A 20,817-nucleotide genomic window follows, 5' to 3' on the forward strand; every position below is an offset into this window, starting at 1 on the left:
AGATTTCTTGTTAAATGTAAAGTGCAGCATGTATAAAATGTAAAAGGTACCATACCATATCATACCGCACCGTACCATACCGCAACGTACCATACTATACTGTACTGCACCATATCATACCGCACCATACTGTACCATACCATATCACACCATACCATACCATACCATACCATACCGCACCGTACCATACCGCAACGTACCATACTATACTGTACTGCACCATATCATACCGCACCATACTGTACCATACCATATCACACCATACCATATCGTACCATACTATACCGTCCTATACCGTACTGCACCATACTGTACTGTACTGTACCATACCATACCATGCTATACCATACCGCACCGTACCATACCGCAACGTACCATACTATACTGTACTGCACCATATCATACCGCACCATACTGTACCATACCATATCACACCATACCATATCGTACCATACTATACCGTCCTATACCGTACTGCACCATACTGTACTGTACTGTACCATACCATACCATGCTATACCATACCGCACCGTACCATACCGCAACGTACCATACTATACTGTACTGCACCATATCAAAAAACGGGTCACACGGTGGACCAAGCGGGCTTAATGCCCCCACAACCGACCTGACTGTTGCCCCAGAGGCTGGGTTCACAGTAAAGACACACACAGTCACACATTTCTGTCATACACACTGCCACCTGGCTTATTAGTGGTCTGTGACGACACACACACACACACACACACACTCAGGCTTGCCATACGACCCTGAGCACTTCCTAAGCAGAGCTGCTGCTCTACTGGATGCAGACGAGTTCGCGCTGCTCGCAAGGTAAAAACTGCCGTGTGTGTGTGTGTGTGTGCGTGTGCAATCGTGAGAAATGAATTTCAGGTTTGACGATGAAATATACACACACACACACACACACACACACACACACTCAGGCTTGCCATACGACCCTGAGCACTTCCTAAGCAGAGCTGCTGCTCTACTGGATGCAGACGAGTTCGCGCTGCTCGCAAGGTAAAAACTGCCGTGTGTGTGTGTGTGTGTGCGTGTGCAATCGTGAGAAATGAATTTCAGGTTTGACGATGAAATACACACACACACACACACACACACACTTTTTACATAAGATATTACAAGTTTGCCCTTAACTATTCACTAACGGTGCCCAGTGAGTTTGACGAACGTGGCACTTCTGCTTAACCATCTTTAAAGTTCAGGGCTGGTAAACTTTTGCAGAGCTTCTGCCTGTTGGTTACAGTTCAGATAGGATCTGCCGTTCAGGGCTCTGTGCTCTGTGTTTAGTGTGCGTGAAAGAGAGAGAATGTGTGTGTGTGTGTACGACTCGCGGTTCAGAGATGAGTGGGGGGCGGGTCAGTAGATCCCGGTTCTGGTTTTACATCATTATGTTCTGGTCCTGAACGGATAGATGGCGTCCAGGGACATTATTTTCAAATGGAGACACGTTTTATTCAAAATGAATAAAAACCAGATCATCTCCCCCTCACCCCCTGTCTGAGCCTCTTTCTCACACGTAGCGTTTTGATGAGTGGACGTCATTGTGATGGTCGATGGCGGGTAATAACACGTTTCTTCATGTGGGTTTCAGGTTCTGTTTGTAGGACCTGCAGGGTCCATGGCCACATGCAGAGATGAGTTCTTCTCCCATCCTGGAGGAGACGCTGATCAAACGCTCTCAGCAGAAGAAATGGACGTCACTGCTTAACTACAAGGAGCGCATCTTCGTCCTCACCAGCAACCAACTGACCTACTATGAGGGTCGAGCAGAGGTGTGTAACACACACACTCACACAGACTCACACCAGAACCAGAGCAGTCAAGCTGAGAGGGTGTGTGTGTGTGTGTGTGTGTGTGTGTGTGTGTGTGTGTGTGTGAAACAGAAGCGGTTTAAGAAGGGATCTGTGGACCTCCAGAAGGTGAAGTGTGTGGAGGTTGTGAGGAACAACAGCACGATCATCCCCTGTCAGAACAAGTACCCCTTTCAGGTAAAAACATTCACATTTACCGCATTTACCAGATGCCCTTATCCAGAGGGACTTACAGTCAGTAGTTACAGGGACAGTCTCCCCCTGGAGACACTCAGGGTTAAGTGTCCTGCTCAGGGACACAATGGTAGTAAGTGGGGTTTGAACCTGGGTCTTCTGGTTCATAGGCGAGTGTGTTACCCGCTAGGCTAGCATCACCCTACTAACCAGCACACCTGCGTAACTGATAGAAATATTACAGATGTATATGTACACACACATCTACAGTCAACAATCAGACAACAAATGCAGCTATGTTAATTGAGAATTCGATCATATAAATGAAACGTATGTGTTGTAATTATGTTGAAATGCCAGATTAATAAAGTGTGTCTGTGTAGATCGTGTACGACTTGGCCACCCTCTACGTTTTCGCTCCCAGCAATGAGAGTCGGAGCTTATGGGTTCAGAACATAAAAGAAGGTAAGTCTCTCACACACACACACAAACACACACACACACACACAAGCACACACAAACACACGCACACACACACCTCACACACACAAACACACACACACTCACACACACAAACACACACAAACACACGCACACACACACGCACCACACAAAACACACACACACCAACACACGCACACACACACTCACACACACAAACACACACAAACACACACACACAAACACACACACGCACAACACACACACAAACACACGCACACACACACTCACACACACAAACACACACACACAAACACACGCACACACACACTCACACACACAAACACACACACACAAACACACACACGCACATGCACACAAACACACGCACACACAAACACACACACAAACACGCACACACAACACGCACACACACACACACACACACACACACACACACACGCACAACACACACACACAACACACGCCCACACAAACACACGCACACACACTTGATAAATGAAACCCAGTGAAATGCATGAGATGCAAAATTATATGTTGCATCTCATTATATATCCCAAAAATATTTCTAATATGGACATTATATCATATATATATATACCATAAAAACACCTGTTACAGTCATTTTCTGCTTTTAACAGTTCTGTAGAAGTACAGACAATAAGAAAATATTATTTTAAGTATTATACAATCTATTATTATTATTATAAAGTATTTACAGGAACTATTAAAATCAGTTAAAATGTGATTTCTTAGATTCATTTCACCTAAAATATTTTTTTAGGATTAATCTAAATAAATGATCCGTAATTTCAACATAACTCTGAAACAGTTCACATTTGGCTTAAATGGACCTGACGTGACCTTTATTAGGATTTGCTGGCATCAGCAGATCCTTTTTTTACGTCGCTGATGGCAGCGGGTTTCCACCCCATGATACCACCGTCACCACCATCTCCCCCGTCACGGTGCAAGGTCATGATGTGTGTTTGCCACTTCATTCCGCACCTTTCTGGCTCAGCAGGCTGGAGATGGGCACCAACGTGCTCTTCGGAGCTGATCCTCATCAGTCCCAGATTTTCTCGGAGACGTTTCCTGGATATGAACTAGTCCAGCATGCTCCATAACCTTCCTGAGTCAGACATGAAAGATGAACTTGGGGCAGGGCCAGACAGAACATACAGCACCAACAACTACCACACACACTGCATGAGAGTTATTTTAAGGTCTGAAAGAGGAAGTGAGGAAGCAGCGGAGTGTGTTGTGGTTGTGTGTGTTTAATGTGTGTGTGTCTTTTTTTATTTACAGAAATTAAATACAACTCCACGATCCTGACCAAGTTCCACCCACAGTTCTGGGAGGAGAGCGGGTGGCTCTGCTGCGGTCAGGAGGAGAAACTGGCCCCGGGGTGTGAGGAGTACAACCTGTCTGGAGATAGTGAGATCACACACACACACACGCACATGCACCATCTCTAGATCAGAACTACACCCTCCACGAAGTTGGTCCAGGGTTCTCTCTCATTTCCGGGGTGAGGCACATTCATGATGAGGCCAGGGTTCAGTCATGTGACCTGAACATCACTAACTCAGTTGACTGTAGATAGAACAGCCAATCAGGCGCGAGCAAGTCACCAAAAACACCCAACGCACACCGACACTTTCCAGTAATGCTTCTGTTCCGTATTCTAGTATCGAGGAAACCTCTGCCTCCTATTCCTGAAGCTGAGGTGAGGACACACACACACACACACACACACACACACACACTCCTCTCGTAGAAGAGTTGGAGAGTCAACTGTGTGTGTGTAACTTTAACGCACTAAGGGTCGGCGCAAGCCTCCGCCCCCTGCCCCCGATGATGTCTCACAGGAAGAGGCGGGGCCTCGGGAGGAAGTGGTGATTGCGCTGTACGACTTTGAGGGGGTGGAGAGTCACGACCTGCCGCTGGCGAAGGGAGAGGAGTACATCGTCACCGACAAGTGCGACATCAACTGGTGCCGAGCACGCAACAAGCACGGGTACACACACACATACACACACACACATGGTTTCCCACGGATTCTGATCTTTCTGATCTGTTAACGCTGCGTGTGTGATCTCTGGTCTTCAGGCAGGAAGGCTACATCCCCAGTAACTACGTCACGGCCAAAACATCAGACAACCTGGACCAGTTTGAGTAAGAAACGCCGATCCTGCATTTAACACCTCTTACTGACTGACGGTGACCCCGTGACCCCGGCGCCACACCAGCGGCGGAATGAAATGGAGACCAGTGGTGACCAGTCTCAGTTGAGTTACAGGTGTCCTCCTCATTCTAGATGGTTCTGCAAGAACGTCAACAGAGCCAAAGCTGAGGAGAGGTTGAAAAAAGAGGTGCGTGCGCGTATGTCTGACGTGGGTTCGATTCTTGTGAAACCCTCTGTAGCAGAAGAAAGGCCATGTTGTTACATCGTGTTAAGGTGTGTGTGTGTGTGTGTGTGTGTGTTTGCAGGATAAAGAAGGTGCTTTCATGGTGAGAGACTCCAGCAGCCCAGGACTGTATACAGTGTCTGTCTACACCAAGACAACAGTGTAAGGCACACACACACACACACACACACATCTCAGAGTGACACAGTGTAATGTAATAAATAATGTTCATGGTTTGTGTGTGCGGAAGAGAGGGCGTGGCCACTACCAGACATTATTACATCAAGGAGACGTCCAGCAGCCCAAAGCAGTTTTACCTGGCGGACAAACACATGTTCAACTCCATACCTGAACTGATCGAGTACCACAAACACAACGCTGCAGGTACACACACACACACACACACACACGTATAGACACACACAGTGTGTGTAAACAGAGGATGAGTAAAGCGCTGACCTGCTTCCTCAGGTCTGGTGACCAGACTTCGCTATTCAGTAGAAAAGCAAGAGAGAGGTGCTCCAACGACAGCAGGATTCAGCTACGGTACAATCACACACACACACACACACACACACACACTCACACACACACACACACACATAAATGCCTAATAGAACCAGGGGTTACAAATGTTTTTATTTGTTACTGTTCATAATGGTGTCATGATCTGCATAAATGTGGTTGTAAGAATGGTTGTGTATATGTGGTGTTGTATGTGTGCACTTGTGCGAAGGTTGTAACTGTGTTTGAGTAGATAAGTGGGAGATTAACCCGTCGGAGCTGACCTTCATGAAGGAGCTGGGCAGTGGTCAGGTTGGAGTGGTCAGGTTGGGGAAGTGGAGAGCGCAACATAAAGTGGCCATCAAGGCCATCAGAAAGGGAGCCATGTCAGAAGAGGACTTCATAGAGGAGGCCAAGGTCATGATGTGAGTTTTACACACACACACAAACTTCACCTTATCTTCACTGACTAAACCTACCTATGACAAAAGTCATGTGACAGGTTGGTTGGCGCTGTATGTTAGTGAGTCATGTGATGGGTTGGTTATTTGTGCATGTGTTAGTGAGTTGTGTGATGTGTTGGTTATTTGTGCATGCGTTAGTGAGTTGTGTGATGTGTTGGTTGGTGCTGTATGTGTTAGTGGGTTGTGTGAATGGTTGGTTGGTACTGTATGAGTTAATGAGTTGTGTGATGGTTGTTGCTGTATGTGTTAATGAGTTGTGTGAATGGTTGGTTGGTGCTGTATGTGTTAGTGAGTTGTGTGGGTTGGTGCTGTATGTGTTAGTGAGTTGTGTGAATGGTTGGTTGGTGCTGTATGAGTTAGTGAGTTGTGTGATGGGTTGGTTGGTGCTGTATGTGTTAGTGAGTTGTGTGATGGGTTGGTTGGTGCTGTATGTGTTAGTGAGTTGTGTGATGGGTTGGTTGGTGCTGTATGTGTTAATGAGTTGTGTGATGGGTTGGTTGGTGCTGTATGTGTTAGTGAGTTGTGTGGGTTGGTGCTGTATGTGTTAGTGAGTTGTGTGATGGGTTGGTTGGTGCTGTATGAGTTAGTGAGTTGTGTGATGGGTTGGTTGGTGCTGTATGAGTTAGTGAGTTGTGTGATGGGTTGGTTGGTGCTGTATGAGTTAGTGAGTTGTGTGATGGGTTGGTTGGTGCTGTATGAGTTAGTGAGTTGTGTGATGGGTTGGTTGGTGCTGTATGAGTTAGTGAGTTGTGTGATGGGTTGGTTGGTGCTGTATGTGTTAGTGGGTTGTGTGAATGGTTGGTTGGTACTGTATGAGTTAATGAGTTGTGTGATGGTTGTTGCTGTATGTGTTAATGAGTTGTGTGAATGGTTGGTTGGTGCTGTATGAGTTAGTGAGTTGTGTGATGGGTTGGTTGGTGCTGTATGAGTTAGTGAGTTGTGTGATGGGTTGGTTGGTGCTGTATGAGTTAGTGAGTTGTGTGATGGGTTGGTTGGTGCTGTATGTGTTAATGAGTTGTGTGATGGGTTGGTTGGTGCTGTATGTGTTAATGAGTCAGTAGGTTGGTGCTTTTTTCAGGAATCTCTCCCACCCAAAGCTGGTACAGCTGTATGGTATCTGCACTCAGCAGAGACCCATCTACATCGTGACGGAGTTCATGGAGCTCGGCTGTCTACTGAACTACATCAGACAGCGGCGAGGCAGCTTCGCTTATGAAGACCTGCTCAGCATCTGTCTGGACGTGGCAGAGGGGATGTCCCACCTGGAGGCAAACGGCTTCATCCACAGAGACTTGGTGAGCCAACCACAGCACAGCTGCTGAGGGTGCAGCCAATCAGAGGCAGCAGGGCAGCTCATACATGACTCCACCCTTCGTCCCTCCATAGGCGGCCAGGAACTGTCTTGTGAATGACTGTGGTGTGGTGAAGGTGTCGGACTTTGGCATGACCAGGTGAGCTCGCCAGAATGTTCTCCCAACATCTGTTACTGCACTCACCTGAGGTCACAGTTGACTCTTTTGTGTGTGTAGGTACGTGATGGATGACCAGTACATCAGTTCTGCAGGTTCTAAGTTCCCAGTAAAATGGTCTCCACCTGAGGTTTTCAACTTCTGCAAGTTCAGCAGCAAATCTGATGTCTGGTCCTATGGTGAGTGTGTAGTGTGGGAAGTGTTCACAGAGATGTGCTGCATATCACAATAATAAAAAAAACCCCGATAATTTTACATTTCCAGCATTTACCAGACACCCTTATCCAGAGCGACTTACAGTCAGTAGTTACAGGGACAGTCCCCCCCCTGGAGACACTCAGGGTTAGGTGTCTTGCTTAGGGACAGGATGGTAGTAAGTGGGGTTTGAACCTGTGTCTTCTGGTTCGTAGGCGAGTGTGTTACTAGCACCCTACTAGCACCCTAGCTACTAGCAATCACTTTCACTTCACATGGGGTAGTGGTGGCCTAGCAGTTAAGGAAGTGGCCCCGTAATCAGAAGGTTGCCGGTTCAAATCCCGATCCGCCAAGGTGCCACCGAGGTCCTCTTGATGAAGGTCCCGTCCCACACACTGCTCCTTGGGTGCCTGTCATGGTGTCCACTGCTGTCCACAGAGGACACGTTTCATCGTGAGCTGTGAAGTGATTGTCACATGTGATACACAGCAGCACAGCACACGGTGCACACAGTGAAATTTGTCCTCTGCATTTAACCCATCACCCTGAGTGAGCAGTGGGTACCATGACAGGCGCCCGGGGAGCAGTGTGTGGGGACGGGATCTTCATCAAGGGGACCTCGGTGGCACCGTGGTGGATCGGGATTTGAACCGGCAACCTTCTGATAACGGGGCTGCTTCCTTAACCGCTGGGCCACCGCTGCCACCACACATGTGTTCAGGCTTTTAACAGCTGTACGTGTATATTGTGTTGTGATCATTTTTTAAATAATTGCGTGTGTGTGTTAGGGGTGCTGATGTGGGAGGTGTTTACAGAGGGGAAGATGCCATTCGAGCAGAACCAGAACCATGAGGTGGTTCTACTCATCTCTCAGGGCCACCGCCTGTACAGACCCAAGAATGCCACGCCCACCATCTACAACATCATGGAGCTGTGCTGGGAGGAGGTTTGTGAACACACACACACACACACACACACACACACACACACATTGCAGGTGATACAGGTCTACATGGGATGTTGTTTTGGTCTTTTAGATGCCAGAGGAACGTCCGACCTTCTCCGACATCAACCGCATGGTCAATGAAGCTCTGGAGTCTGACATCCAAACCTGAATCTGATTGGACGTCATTATTCAGTGTGTGTGTGTGTGTGTGTGTGTGTGTTCATTGCCGAACAAACTGAACTAAGTTGTTGGTGTGGAGAAGGCTGCAGGTTCAGGTGACGATTCCTGGCCACATCTGCTCTGTCGCCCCCTGCTGGACTCTCTGCGGAGAGGAACAGGGCTGTGAAACAGGTTCGTGTGGGCGGGGCTACGCTGGGAAAGCCCCTCTGATTGGACAATGTGTGTTTATGATCTCGTCATAACAATAAAAAGAATTTTTACATAAAAAAGCAACCAGCCTCTTGTCCTGTGTCATAAACACACAGACACACACACATTGCTTCACCTTGGCCACCTCATGTCTTAAGAAGAACACACACACACACACACACACAGTGTCGTGTTGCACGGTATTCACGTCCTGAGGCAGGGCCATCTGTAAGTGACGGTGTGTGTGAGTGTGTGTGTGTGTGTGCGCGTGTCAGTACACTACTCTGTCTGCATTCAGCGCATGGGAAGGTAGGTCTCTGAAGTTCTCATTTTACCTCCTCAGCTGTCGTTTACACTCCCGACACATTAACACACGCGCTCATGTCTGATGAAGGACGTTGCACACGGGTGTGTGTTTGTTACTGAGGGAATAGTGTGTGTGAGGTTTCAACGTTTGGATGAAGCCTCCTGAACCTGAGCTCTGAGGTCAGGGTGGATGAAGACCTGCTGGTCCCCCTCACTCTCAGCAGGAGAAGAGAAACTGTAAATCATGAGATGGGAATTTCACACTTGTGTGTGTGTGTGTGTGCGTGTGTGTGCTGTAAGATGAGAGGTGTTCCGAAATTAATTATTTAGGTTATTCCATACAGACCACTGACTCCGCCTCTCCGCTCCCATTGGCAGATGTCGTGGCAGCCGCCCTATCGTAGCTCAAATTTTCGTCACATGTACGCTAAGCCCGCCCCCAAAGAGCATTGCTACAGTGGCCTGCCAATCACGCGCAGTGTGCATGACAACGCATTCTGCTCCGTCAACCCTCGCTTCATCGCCGTGGTAACAGAGTGCACAGGAGGCGGGGCTTTTCTCATCATCTCCATCCATCATGTGAGAGACAGACACACACACACACACACACACACACACACACAGACACAGTGTAAGTAGTGAAGATGTCTTCTCAGACAGGCCGCGTGGACCCTCAACACGCCCGAGTGTGTGGCCATGAGGGGAAAGTTCTAGATGTGAAGTGGGATCCGTTTAGTGACCTGCGAATCGCGTCCTGTTCTGAGGACTGTACGGTAAAACACACACACACACACACACACACACACACCGGCAAATCACCAGCACGCTCTTCAGCTACTCACACACACACACACACACACACACACACCGGCAAATCACCAGCACGCTCTTCAGCTACGCGCTGGTGATTTGTGTGTGTGTGTCAGGTGAAGGTTTGGAACATCCCCCCTCAAGGTGTAAGGAACAATCTGACCACACCCCTGAAAGAGCTAAGGGGCCACACCCGGCGGGTGGGGCTTATTGAGTGGCATCCAACCGCCAGAGACATCCTGTTCAGCTCTGCCTACGACTGTAAGGTTGGTACAAACACACACACACACACACACACACACACACACACACACACACACACACACACACGTGGTATTTAACCCGTCACCCTTAGTATGTGTGTGTGTGTCAGATGATATGTGAAGCACCAATTTTTTGTAAATATTTTAGGACATTTTCCCTTAGGACACTTTGATATGATGTTAAGTAGTTGGTGTCCAGCTTGTATAACAGTGTAAATATCCTGTCCCCTCAAAATAACTAAACACACACACACACACACACACATAAAATGTGTAATGCCCTGTGTGTAGGTGCTGGTGTGGCGTTTGGACGTGTGTGAGTGTGTGTGCTGTCGGCCAGTGCGCGTTATCGACTCGCACACCGAAGTGCTTCTGTCCCTGAGCTTCAACACCGACGGCAGCAGACTGGCCACAGCCTGCAGAGACAAGAGCGTGAGGGTCATACACACACACACCGGAGAGCTGCTGCAGGTAAACACACACACACGCACACACACACACAAAATATAGAGTTCAACGCAGTTACTGATTTATGAGCCTTGCATCTGCCAAAGTAATATGTGTTATGTATTAAAACAGCAATAAATATAGGTGTGTGTGTGTGTGTGTGTGTGTGTGTGACACAGCAGGGCAGTGTCAACTCCCATCGGCCCACTAAGGTTGTGTTTGTTGGGGATCTGAACTTGCTGATCTCCACTGGAGTGTCCTGCTGGAACCAGAGACAGATCACAGTGTGGAACCCGGTACCCCCCCCCCCCCCCCCCCCCCCCCACACACACACACACACACACACACACACACACATTTTGTGATGTTTTCATCAACTATTTTTTTTTGACAAAAAATCTTTGTCAACGCGAAGGACACGAGAGGAGACACAAAATAAATGCTGGTGATGTGACGATAACTATAACCAAACATATCATGTAATATTGTTGACGAAAAATCAAGACTAATTGTGGTTTATATAATAAAAACGCGATTAAAATGCTTCTTCATTTTCGTTGATGCTATTTCCTCTCGTTTGATCGCATTATTCTTATGCAGTACTTCTGTTTCTTCTGTCTCCCATACGGTCGCACAAATGATGTCACTGCCTCAATTCTCATTCGTAAAATGTTCTTAATTTGTTCTTGTTAATTAAAACTAAAATTTCATCTGTTCTCATTGATTAAAACTAGACTGAAATGTCATCAGTTCTTGTTGACTAAAACTAGACTGAAAAGTTATCATTTTAGTCTCGTTAACTAAAACTAGACTGAAACATCATCAGTTCTCATTAACTAAAACTAGACTGAAATGTCATCAGTTCTCATTAACTAAAACTAGACTAAAATGTCATCAGTTCTCATTAACTAAAACTAGACTAAAATGTCATCAGTTCTTGTTGACTAAAACTAGACTCAAATGTTATAATTTTAGTCTCGTTAACTAAAACTAGACTGAAACGTCATCAGTTCTTGTTAACTAAAACTAGACTGAAACGTCATCAGTTCTTGTTAACTAAAACTAGACTGAAACGTCATCAGTTCTCGTTAACTAAAACTAGACTAAAATGTCATCAGTTCTTGTTGACTAAAACTAGACTGAAACGTCTTCAGTTCTCATTAACTAAAACTAGACTAAAATGTCATCAGTTCTCGTTAACTAAAACTAGACTAAAATGTCATCAGTTCTTGTTGACTAAAACTAGACTGAAATGTTATCATTTTAGTCTTGTTAACTAAAACTAGACTAAAACATCATCAGTTCTTGTTAACTAAAACTAGACTGAAACCTCATCAGTTCTTGTTAACTAAAACTAGACTGAAATGTTATCATTTTAGTCTCATTAACTAAAACTAGACTGAAACGTCTTCAGTTCTCATTAACTAAAACTAGACTAAAATGTCATCAGTTCTCGTTAACTAAAACTAGACTAAAATGTCATCAGTTCTTGTTGACTAAAACTAGACTGAAATGTTATCATTTTAGTCTTGTTAACTAAAACTAGACTGAAACATCATCAGTTCTTATTAACTAAAACTAGACTGAAACGTCTTCAGTTCTCATTAACTAAAACTAGACTAAAATGTCATCAGTTCTTGTTGACTAAAACTAGACTGAAACGTCTTCAGTTCTCATTAACTAAAACTAGACTAAAATGTCATCAGTTCTTGTTGACTAAAACTAGACTGAAATGTTATCATTTTAGTCTCATTAACTAAAACTAGACTGAAACGTCATCCGTTCTCATTAACTAAAACTAGACTAAAATGTCATCAGTTCTCATTAACTAAAACTAGACTGAAACGTCATCAGTTATCGTTAACTAAAACTAGACTAAAACATCATCAGTTCTTGTTGACTAAAACTAGACTGAAATGTTATCATTTTAGTCTCGTTAACTAAAACTAGACTGAAACGTCATCAGTTCTTGTTGACTAAAACTAGACTGAAATGTTATCATTTTAGTCTCATTAACTAAAACTAGACTGAAACGTCATCCGTTCTCATTAACTAAAACTAGACTAAAATGTCATCAGTTCTTGTTGACTAAAACTAGACTGAAATGTTATCATTTTAGTCTCATTAACTAAAACTAGACTGAAACGTCATCCGTTCTCATTAACTAAAACTAGACTAAAATGTCATCAGTTCTCATTAACTAAAACTAGACTGAAACGTCATTAGTTATCGTTAACTAAAACTAGACTAAAACATCGTTGTATTAGTCTCTTCTGGAAAGGTAGGATCTAGATTTTGTTTACTGTCTATTTGTAAGCTCAGCTGTAGGACTGTGTAGCAGTATCAATTGTGTTGTGTGTATTTGAAAGGTAGATTGTGTTTAAGTAGCACCAAGTGATTGGCATCATTATCATACTCAGCTGGTCAATCACTGGTAGTTTCAGGTTCCCTGAGGTGCAAATTAGGGGGCTGGACTTAGGGATTTATAAGGAAGGTCACGAAAAGCAGCAGCTGTCTCATTCAAACCTGGCATCTCTCCTTAAACCTCCATTTAGCCTTTTTTTTCCACAGTAACCATGTGTCTGAAAACTTTCCCAGTAACTGTCTCCTACAGACCCAAAAAAACATACTCACGCTGCAGAGGCTCTGTTACAAACAACCTCATCTACCCCAACCTGTCATCTACTTCTCAAACAAGGGTGGTAGGTGGACTCTGGAACTGTCAATCCGCTGTTAAAAAAGCTGACTTTATCTCTGGTCTCACTACTCTCCACTCCCTAAACTTCCTGGCACTAACAGAGACCTGGATATCCCCACAGAACACGGCTACACCTGCTGCCCTCTCTTCTGCCTACACGTTCTCCCACACTCCTAGAAAAACTGGGAGAGGAGGGGATACTGGCCTTTTAATATCTAGAAATTGGTCCTTCACACCAATGCCTCTGACACATCTTAGCATCTCTTCTTTCGAATTCCACGCAGTCTCAGTTTCTTCTCCTGTGAACATCATTCTCATAGTCTTATATCGCCCTCCAGGGCCACTTGGGACCTTTATAGATGAATTGGACACTCTCCTCAGCACTTTCTCCTTAGAAACCCCCCTAACTCTCCTTGGTGACTTCAACCTTCCATCAGCCCAGCTACAATCATCCTGCCTTCTTCCCCTTCTCCACTCTTTCTCCTTAACCAACAGCAACATCTCTCCCACACACAAAGGAGGGAATGTCTTGGACCTGGTCTTCAGTCGTCCTTCTCCAACTTCTGACCTTTCTTCCACTCCCCTTCACATCTCTGACCACCACTTCCTGACCTTTACACTCACTGTACCTACAGGATCCACAACTGTCCCCCGTCCATCCTTCATTAGACAAAACCTTCACACTGTCTCACCTTCATCTGTATCTTCCTGCATTCTTTCACATCTCCCAACCCCTGACTCATTCCTCTCCTTACCACTAGAGACCGCTACTAACTCTCTCCTCACCTCACTTTCCCTTTCCATTGATCAACTCTGTCCTATATCAACTAAACCCAAAAGGACTTCTCCCCCTGCGCCCTGGCTCTCCGATACATTGCGTAGCAATCGAAGAGTTCTTCGAGCAGCGGAGAGAAAATACAAGAAATCTCAACTTGACTCAGACCTACTGGATTACCAGAATCTTCTGCGCAAATTTTCTACTAACCTCACTACTGCTAAAACTGCTTTCTACAAAATGAAACTAGAAGCCTCTGCCCACAACCCTCAAAAACTCCACAACATCTTCTTATCCCTACTCAACCCCCCGACTTCCCCTGCCCCAACTTCATTAACAGCTGATGATTTTGCCAACTTCTTCACAGGGAAGATTGAAAAAATCTGTGAGACATTCTCCACCACTAATCCTACTCTTCCCTCTGAAAATTCGACAACTACTCTAAATCAATTTTCTAAAATCACATCTGATGAAATCATTCAGATTATTTCCACAGGCAACCCAACCACCTGTCCACTAGATCCAATACCTTCTGCAATGTTTCAAACTATCTCCCCTGACCTCATCCCTTTCATTTCTTATATCATAAACGGCTCAATCTCATCTGGCCACGTACCATCCGCCTTCAAAACAGCCAGGGTTCTTCCAATCCTAAAGAAACCCACTGCTGATCCTACAGACATTAACAATTACAGACCAGTTTCCCTCCTCTCATTTCTATCCAAAATCCTTGAGCGCTGTGTCTACAACCAGCTATCACTCCATTTATCACAGAACAACCTCCTGGATCCTAACCAGTCTGGCTTCAGAACAGCTCATTCCACCGAGACTGCCCTTTTGGCGGTTACCGAGCAGCTACATGCAGCCAGATTGGCAAAACTGTCATCAGTTCTTATTCTCCTTGACCTATCTGCTGCATTTGACACCGTTAACCACAAGACTCTCTTGTCAATCCTGAAGAGGCTTGGAATTCGGGGCTCAGCATGGCAGTGGTTTGCTTCCTACCTTGATGAGCGATCTTACCAAGTGACTTGGAAAGGATCCACCTCTACCTCACGTAGACTCTCCACTGGTGTCCCTCAAGGCTCGGTGCTAGGTCCTCTCCTTTTCTCCCTCTACACGAGATCACTTGGTGAGGTCATTTCCTCACATGGATTATCCTACCACTGCTATGCTGACGACACACAACTCCTCTTCTCCTTTCCTCCCTCTGATCTTCATGCTACTTCCAAAATCTCTGCATGTCTAACAGACATCTCGTCTTGGATGGCAGCCCATCACCTCCAACTCAATCCCACCAAAACTGAACTAATATTCATTCCAGCAGATTCTTCACCACATCAGGATCTTGCTATTTACCTAGACAACTCGCAGCTCTCTCCTTCTGCAACAGCCCGCAACCTTGGCGTAACAATAGACAACCAACTCTCCTTCTCAACTCACATCAGCAATCTTTCCCGCTCATGTAGATTCCTTCTCTACAATATCAGACGAATCCGCCCTTACCTGTCAACCCAGGCCACCCAACTACTGGTTCAGTCCTTAGTAATCTCACGACTGGACTACTGCAACTCCCTTCTAGCTGGTCTACCACTATGTACCATCCGACCTCTACAACTCATACAAAATGCAGCAGCACGACTGATCTTCAACCTTCCCAAATTCTCCCATACCACCCCTCTGCTACGTTCCCTTCACTGGCTCCCAGTAGCTGCACGCATCAGGTTCAAAATACTGATGCTGGCCTACAAAGCCAAACATGGAGCAGCACCATCCTACCTCACAGCCCTTATTACACCCCGCACTGCACCTCGTCTACTCCGAGCCTCCAGTACTGCTCGCCTGGTCCCTCCATCTCTGAAGGTAAAAGGAAAACATTCATCTAGACTCTTCTCCGTCTTGGCCCCTCGGTGGTGGAATGAACTTCCCCTCGAGGTCAGAACAGCTCAGTCACTGAGCACCTTCAAACGACAGCTCAAGACCTTCCTCTTTAGAGAAGATTTAGATTAAATTGTAATTTTCTTGTCAAACTTTGTGTACAGAATCTACAACAGAGTGAATTAAATAGATGTATTCATAGTTGGGGTCCTAGTGAACCGGAATTGATCTCTTCATCGATGGTAACTTGAAAGCACGTTGTAAGTCGCTCTGGATAAGGGCGTCTGCCAAATGCCGTAAATGTAAATGTAAATGTTGTTGACTAAAACTAGACTGAAATGTTATCATTTTAGTCTCATTAACTAAAACTAGACTGAAACGTCATCAGTTATCGTTCTTGTTGACCGAAATGTTATCATTTTAGTCTCATTAACTAAACTAGACTCATCAGTTCTCGTTAACTAAAACTAGACTAAAACTAGGACCCAGCAGAGACGCACTGGCTTCATACTGTGGTATCAGTACCCAATCTGTACTATTGGGTGTTTTAGCCAACAAATCATTTTTCCTTGTGAGAAAAAATTGTGACTGTTACGCTGAAAGCGTGAAACTTGAGAGCCCTGTAGACGAAGGAGTGGGGGGAAATCTACGTGTCATCATTATTATTATTAATACAGCTTAATAGGCTTTGCTAAGCAGGTAAATTCATGTTAGTTTGAGTTTTATATTATTAATACCAACTAGTTTTAAGAATAGTGTAAGTTTTTTTGCCACGGTGTGTTATAGGAGTGTGTGTAACGTGTATGTGTGTAGGCGGACCTCTCTGAACCCCTGTTAGAGGAAGATCTGGATGGTGATGCTGGAGTTCTCTTCCCCTTCTACGATCCGGATACACACCTCCTCTACCTGGCTGGCAAGGTATACACGTCATGTCACTGAGGTCCCCTTGATGAAGGCACCGTCCCCACACACCGCTCCCCGGGCGCCTGTCATGGCTGCTCACTGACACTAGTGAAAAGTGAAAGTGTTGTGATTGTGAAACACTGCAGCACAGCACACGGTGACACTGTGACACGTGTCCTCTGTATTTAACCATCACCCTTGGTGACAGTGGGCACCATGACAGGCACCCGGGGAGCAGTGTGTGGTGACGGGACCTTCGAACCAGCAACCTTCCCATCATGAGTCCGCTTCCTTACCCGCTAGGCCACCACTGCCCCACTATGGGTGATAAATTTCATTATGTCACGGTGTGCTGTGCTGCTGTGTCTCACAGTGGCTTCACTTGTTTGAACGACTGCTGTGTGTGTGTGTGTGTGTGTGTGTGTGTGAGCAGGGAGATGGGAACATTCGCTGCTTTGAGCTCAGTGCTGAGGAACCGTATCTGCACTTCACTGCAGAGTACAGATCACCACTGCCACAGAAGAGCATGGGTGCACACGCTTTTACACCATCATTCTGGTTGTACGTGAAGTACAACTCTCATAAACATTAAAAAACCCTCGTGTGTGTGTGTGTGTGTGTGTGTGTTTTCAGCTGTGATGCCAAAACGAGGTCTGGATTTGAGCGACTGTGAGGTTTTTCGTTTCTACCGACTGGTTGGAATAAAGAACTTGGTGGAACCCGTCTCACTCATCGTCCCTCGGAAGGTAAACACACACACATAGACACAGCTATTTATGCGTAGACTGGATATATATTTATGTGTGTGTGTGTGTGTGTGTGTGTTAGTCTGATGGTTTCCAGGACGACCTGTTCCCACCAACAGCAGCTAATGAAGCTGCCATGTCAGCTGCTGAGTGGATACAGGGTCACACAAGAGGTACACACACACACACACACACTCACACACAGTATCTTAACAAGTCTACACCGAGTCAGGGTGTGTGTGTGTGTACACACAGGTCCAGTGCTCATGTCCTTGAAGCCGGGGGCTGAAGTTGAGAACCCGTACCCAGCACCAGAACCGCGCCTCTCTAAACACCAGAACCCCTCCCCCCCTCCCTCAGCAGCCAATCAGGCGGAGGAGCAGCGGCCCGGTGACCCGAGCGACCTGTCGGACTGGCAGGAGGACGACACACACGCCTCGTCCCCGTGCCCACACGTCACACGCTCGCCTCTCCAGTGGTGCGAGTCGCCCGTGTACACGCCGCCCAGTCCAGACGACCAGGTACGTCCCACGTCCTGCCGGGATTCTTCTGGAAAGTTCCAGGCTTCTGTGGTGCTGGTGTAGAAGGACGACTGATGCACTAGATACTGCACTGGTGGCAAGTTGGCCCGTTGTGACATAACACAACACAGCATCCAGTTCCATCCGGCTACCAGAGTCCTTCACCACGTTTACAGTGTCTGAAAATTGACCCGTTTCATGACATTTTGACGCACAAAAGAATTCTTTCCCGTCCAAAAAAGGACATTTCTAAATGAACGACGGCATGTGTTCACACCAAATATGGAAGTGGTCTTGTACCAGATCGTACCGTATTCTGTTCGCCCACCCATGTGATTATTAATCTTTAAAGCATAATTCAAACCTCAATCTGGCAACGCTGCTCTGACGAGCCAAATACCGCGATACAGTGGAGTTCCCCGTCCTTCAGAAATAATGTTCTCTGGTCCAGAACAGAAGAGATGCTGAGAACCTGAAGCGACTTACAACGTGCTTCCATGTCACCATGGATGAAGTGGTCAGTTCTGGTTCACCAGGACCCCCAACTATGAATACAATCTTTTTATTCACTCTGTTCTAGTTTCTATACAGAAGAAGTTCATCTAAATATTCCCTAAACCACAACTTCTCACTGCATTTCTTGAAGGCTCTGGTCACTGGAAAGGCTCTCTGGACCGGTGGTTTCTTCACTATGGTCCAGGGTTTTAGAATTGCTGCATTAATCAATACAGCCAAACCGCCAAGGTGCCACCGAGGTCCCCTTGATGAAGGTCCCGTCCCCACACGCTGCTCTCCGGGCGCCTGTCATGGTGCCCACTGCTCACCAAGCTGTGCTGCAGTGTCTCACAATGACAATCACTTCACTTGTGTCCTCTGTATTTAACCATCATCCTTGGTGAGCAGTGGGCACCATGACAGGCGCCCAGAGAGCAGCGTGTGGGGACGGGACCTTCATCAAGGGGACCTCGGTGGCACCTTGGTGGGTCGGGATTCGAACCGGCAACCTTCTGATTACGGGGCCGCTGCCCCATTTACGCATCATCAGTAATTTCTCGATCGATATAATAATTCTGTGTGTGTGTTTGTAGCTGCTGGTTGTCTTCTACAGACAATGTGAGGAACTCAGGATCCTGAAAGCCGAGCTGCAGGAGAAAGATGAACGAATCTCACGACTGCAGCAACAAATCACACAACAGTGCGACATACCGGCACCCCATTAACACACACACACACACAGTGACCCACGCCTGCTGAAACATCCATTATAATCTTAATGTTCTTGTTTGATGAAATTGTCTTGACAACAATGATGATGATGATGATGAAGATAATGGTGGTGACGGTCTTTAGAATCTGAAACCGCCATGCGTTCATCTGTATTAAATATTCTGCCAAAGACAAATTTATTTACATTTAAACACAGCCGCACAATAAGAGCAATAAAACATCAAACTCGGTGTGAGGTTCCAACAGGCGCATCATTTGGGGGGATTCCGACCAATCTGGCAACAACGTGGACATACGCCAGCTAGATGTGGCACGTTCAACCCTTACATACACATAATTCATATGAAAAGTGAAATGCGTTCCGCTCGCAACTACTGCAGGGCACAAACTACACACGCTTGTGTCGAATTTGCGCTCTTTTCCTGCGATTTTACAGCACAACAGCAGAACTATACAACTCCGTTAGCGTTAGCATGAGCGTTATTACAGTAACACTGCTGTTAGACAGTAAAAATGCACCTGAGGCTGTTTCCAGGTGTTTAAATTTATTAGCCCATATAAAAGAACGTGGTCGAGCACAGAAATATCACACACACACACACACACACACACGTCACAGGAACACCGTGGAACCACACGTCGGTTCTCTGACGAACGATAGAAAATGTTGGGTCCATTCCACTGACGTACGAGACTGGTGATGGTGGACCTTCATCTCCACGTGAAGGCCACGACTGTGTGGAGGGCGGTGAGGTTCACAATACAACAATCCATACAGTATATACAATACACACATATGTACCTGTACACACACACACACACGTATCAATAAATTAAACCGTCCGGAGCTGCCCGTCGCGTGTAATACTGGTCCGTGTTCGGTTCTGCAGAACCAGAGCAGAACCGCCATTCTGTTCCTTCCTGTCTTATCGCGACACTGAGACCTACAAATAAACGTACCACACGACAGCTACACACACCCACTCACACACACACACTCAGGGGACGTTGGCTTGCTCTGGCATGCAAACGAACAGAGCGCACTTAACCGAAAAGTCCGAGTTCCAGCACCTCACCAGACACGTAACACCCCTGAGCTCACACACACACACACACACACACACACACACACACACACACACACACACCACCGGTGCTGCTAATTAGCAGAATACTGCACAGAAGGAATCACACAGGGAGTCGCGTTTTATTTCCTGTCTCTTGTCGCTCCATGTGGGGGGGCGTGGCCTAGTGAGGCAGAGGCACCAGGACGTCCACGTAGTTGATGGGGAAGAATCCGGACAGGCCGCTGACCACGCCCTCGTACCAGTTGTCATCGATCCGGTTGGTCAGTGTGATGATGTCCCCTTCCTTGAAGCCGAGCTCCCCCTCGTTCTCCGGCTCAAAGTCG

The 20,817-nt window shown here is 46.3% G+C and overlaps 3 protein-coding genes across 3 annotated transcripts in view; 2 read left to right on the forward strand and 1 right to left on the reverse strand.

Annotated features, from left to right (window-relative positions):
- The first annotated feature begins 839 nt into the window (after positions 1-839).
- On the forward strand, positions 840-8,853 carry tec (tec protein tyrosine kinase). Its single transcript, XM_028980174.1, has 18 exons — positions 840-1,026; positions 1,619-1,799; positions 1,911-2,015; positions 2,396-2,477; positions 3,783-3,911; positions 4,166-4,203; positions 4,301-4,494; positions 4,587-4,652; positions 4,795-4,849; positions 4,968-5,047; positions 5,136-5,269; positions 5,357-5,431; positions 5,643-5,814; positions 6,932-7,148; positions 7,240-7,304; positions 7,383-7,501; positions 8,306-8,463; positions 8,555-8,853. The coding sequence occupies exons 2-18, from the start codon at positions 1,662-1,664 to the stop codon at positions 8,630-8,632; spliced, it is 1,905 nt and encodes a 634-aa protein (XP_028836007.1). The 5' UTR covers positions 840-1,026; positions 1,619-1,661; the 3' UTR covers positions 8,633-8,853.
- On the forward strand, positions 1,215-19,691 carry coro2ab (coronin 2Ab). Its single transcript, XM_028980411.1, has 12 exons — positions 1,215-1,223; positions 9,517-9,717; positions 9,795-9,911; positions 10,065-10,214; positions 10,503-10,682; positions 10,838-10,954; positions 16,823-16,927; positions 17,346-17,442; positions 17,546-17,658; positions 17,741-17,831; positions 17,914-18,179; positions 19,268-19,691. The coding sequence occupies exons 2-12, from the start codon at positions 9,517-9,519 to the stop codon at positions 19,397-19,399; spliced, it is 1,569 nt and encodes a 522-aa protein (XP_028836244.1). The 5' UTR covers positions 1,215-1,223; the 3' UTR covers positions 19,400-19,691.
- A 218-nt stretch (positions 19,692-19,909) lies between these two features.
- The window catches only part of LOC114788597 (endophilin-A1), a 5,982-nt gene continuing 5,074 nt past the window's right edge, over positions 19,910-20,817 (reverse strand). Inside the window, exon 7 of the mRNA XM_028977341.1 lies at positions 19,910-20,813. Coding sequence (XP_028833174.1) covers positions 20,655-20,813 — 159 coding nt within the window. The 3' untranslated portion in view covers positions 19,910-20,654. The remainder of the gene's footprint in view (positions 20,814-20,817) is intronic.

The sequence above is a fragment of the Denticeps clupeoides genome, chromosome 1, assembly GCF_900700375.1.
Source record: "Denticeps clupeoides chromosome 1, fDenClu1.1, whole genome shotgun sequence".
In the NCBI taxonomy this organism is placed as follows: domain Eukaryota; kingdom Metazoa; phylum Chordata; class Actinopteri; order Clupeiformes; family Denticipitidae; genus Denticeps; species Denticeps clupeoides.

Bases quoted from the DNA above. Each gene is read 5' to 3' on its own strand.
- tec (XM_028980174.1), top strand. From the start codon at position 1,662: ATGAGTTCTTCTCCCATCCTGGAGGAGACGCTGATCAAACGCTCTCAG. The intron at 1,800-1,910 runs GTGTGTAACACA...TGTGTGAAACAG, and splicing joins ACTATGAGGGTCGAGCAGAG to AAGCGGTTTAAGAAGGGATC. The intron at 3,912-4,165 runs GTGAGATCACAC...TCCGTATTCTAG, and splicing joins GTACAACCTGTCTGGAGATA to TATCGAGGAAACCTCTGCCT.
- coro2ab (XM_028980411.1), top strand. From the start codon at position 9,517: ATGTCGTGGCAGCCGCCCTATCGTAGCTCAAATTTTCGTCACATGTAC. The intron at 16,928-17,345 runs GTATACACGTCA...GTGTGTGAGCAG, and splicing joins TCCTCTACCTGGCTGGCAAG to GGAGATGGGAACATTCGCTG. The intron at 17,659-17,740 runs GTAAACACACAC...TGTGTGTGTTAG, and splicing joins CACTCATCGTCCCTCGGAAG to TCTGATGGTTTCCAGGACGA.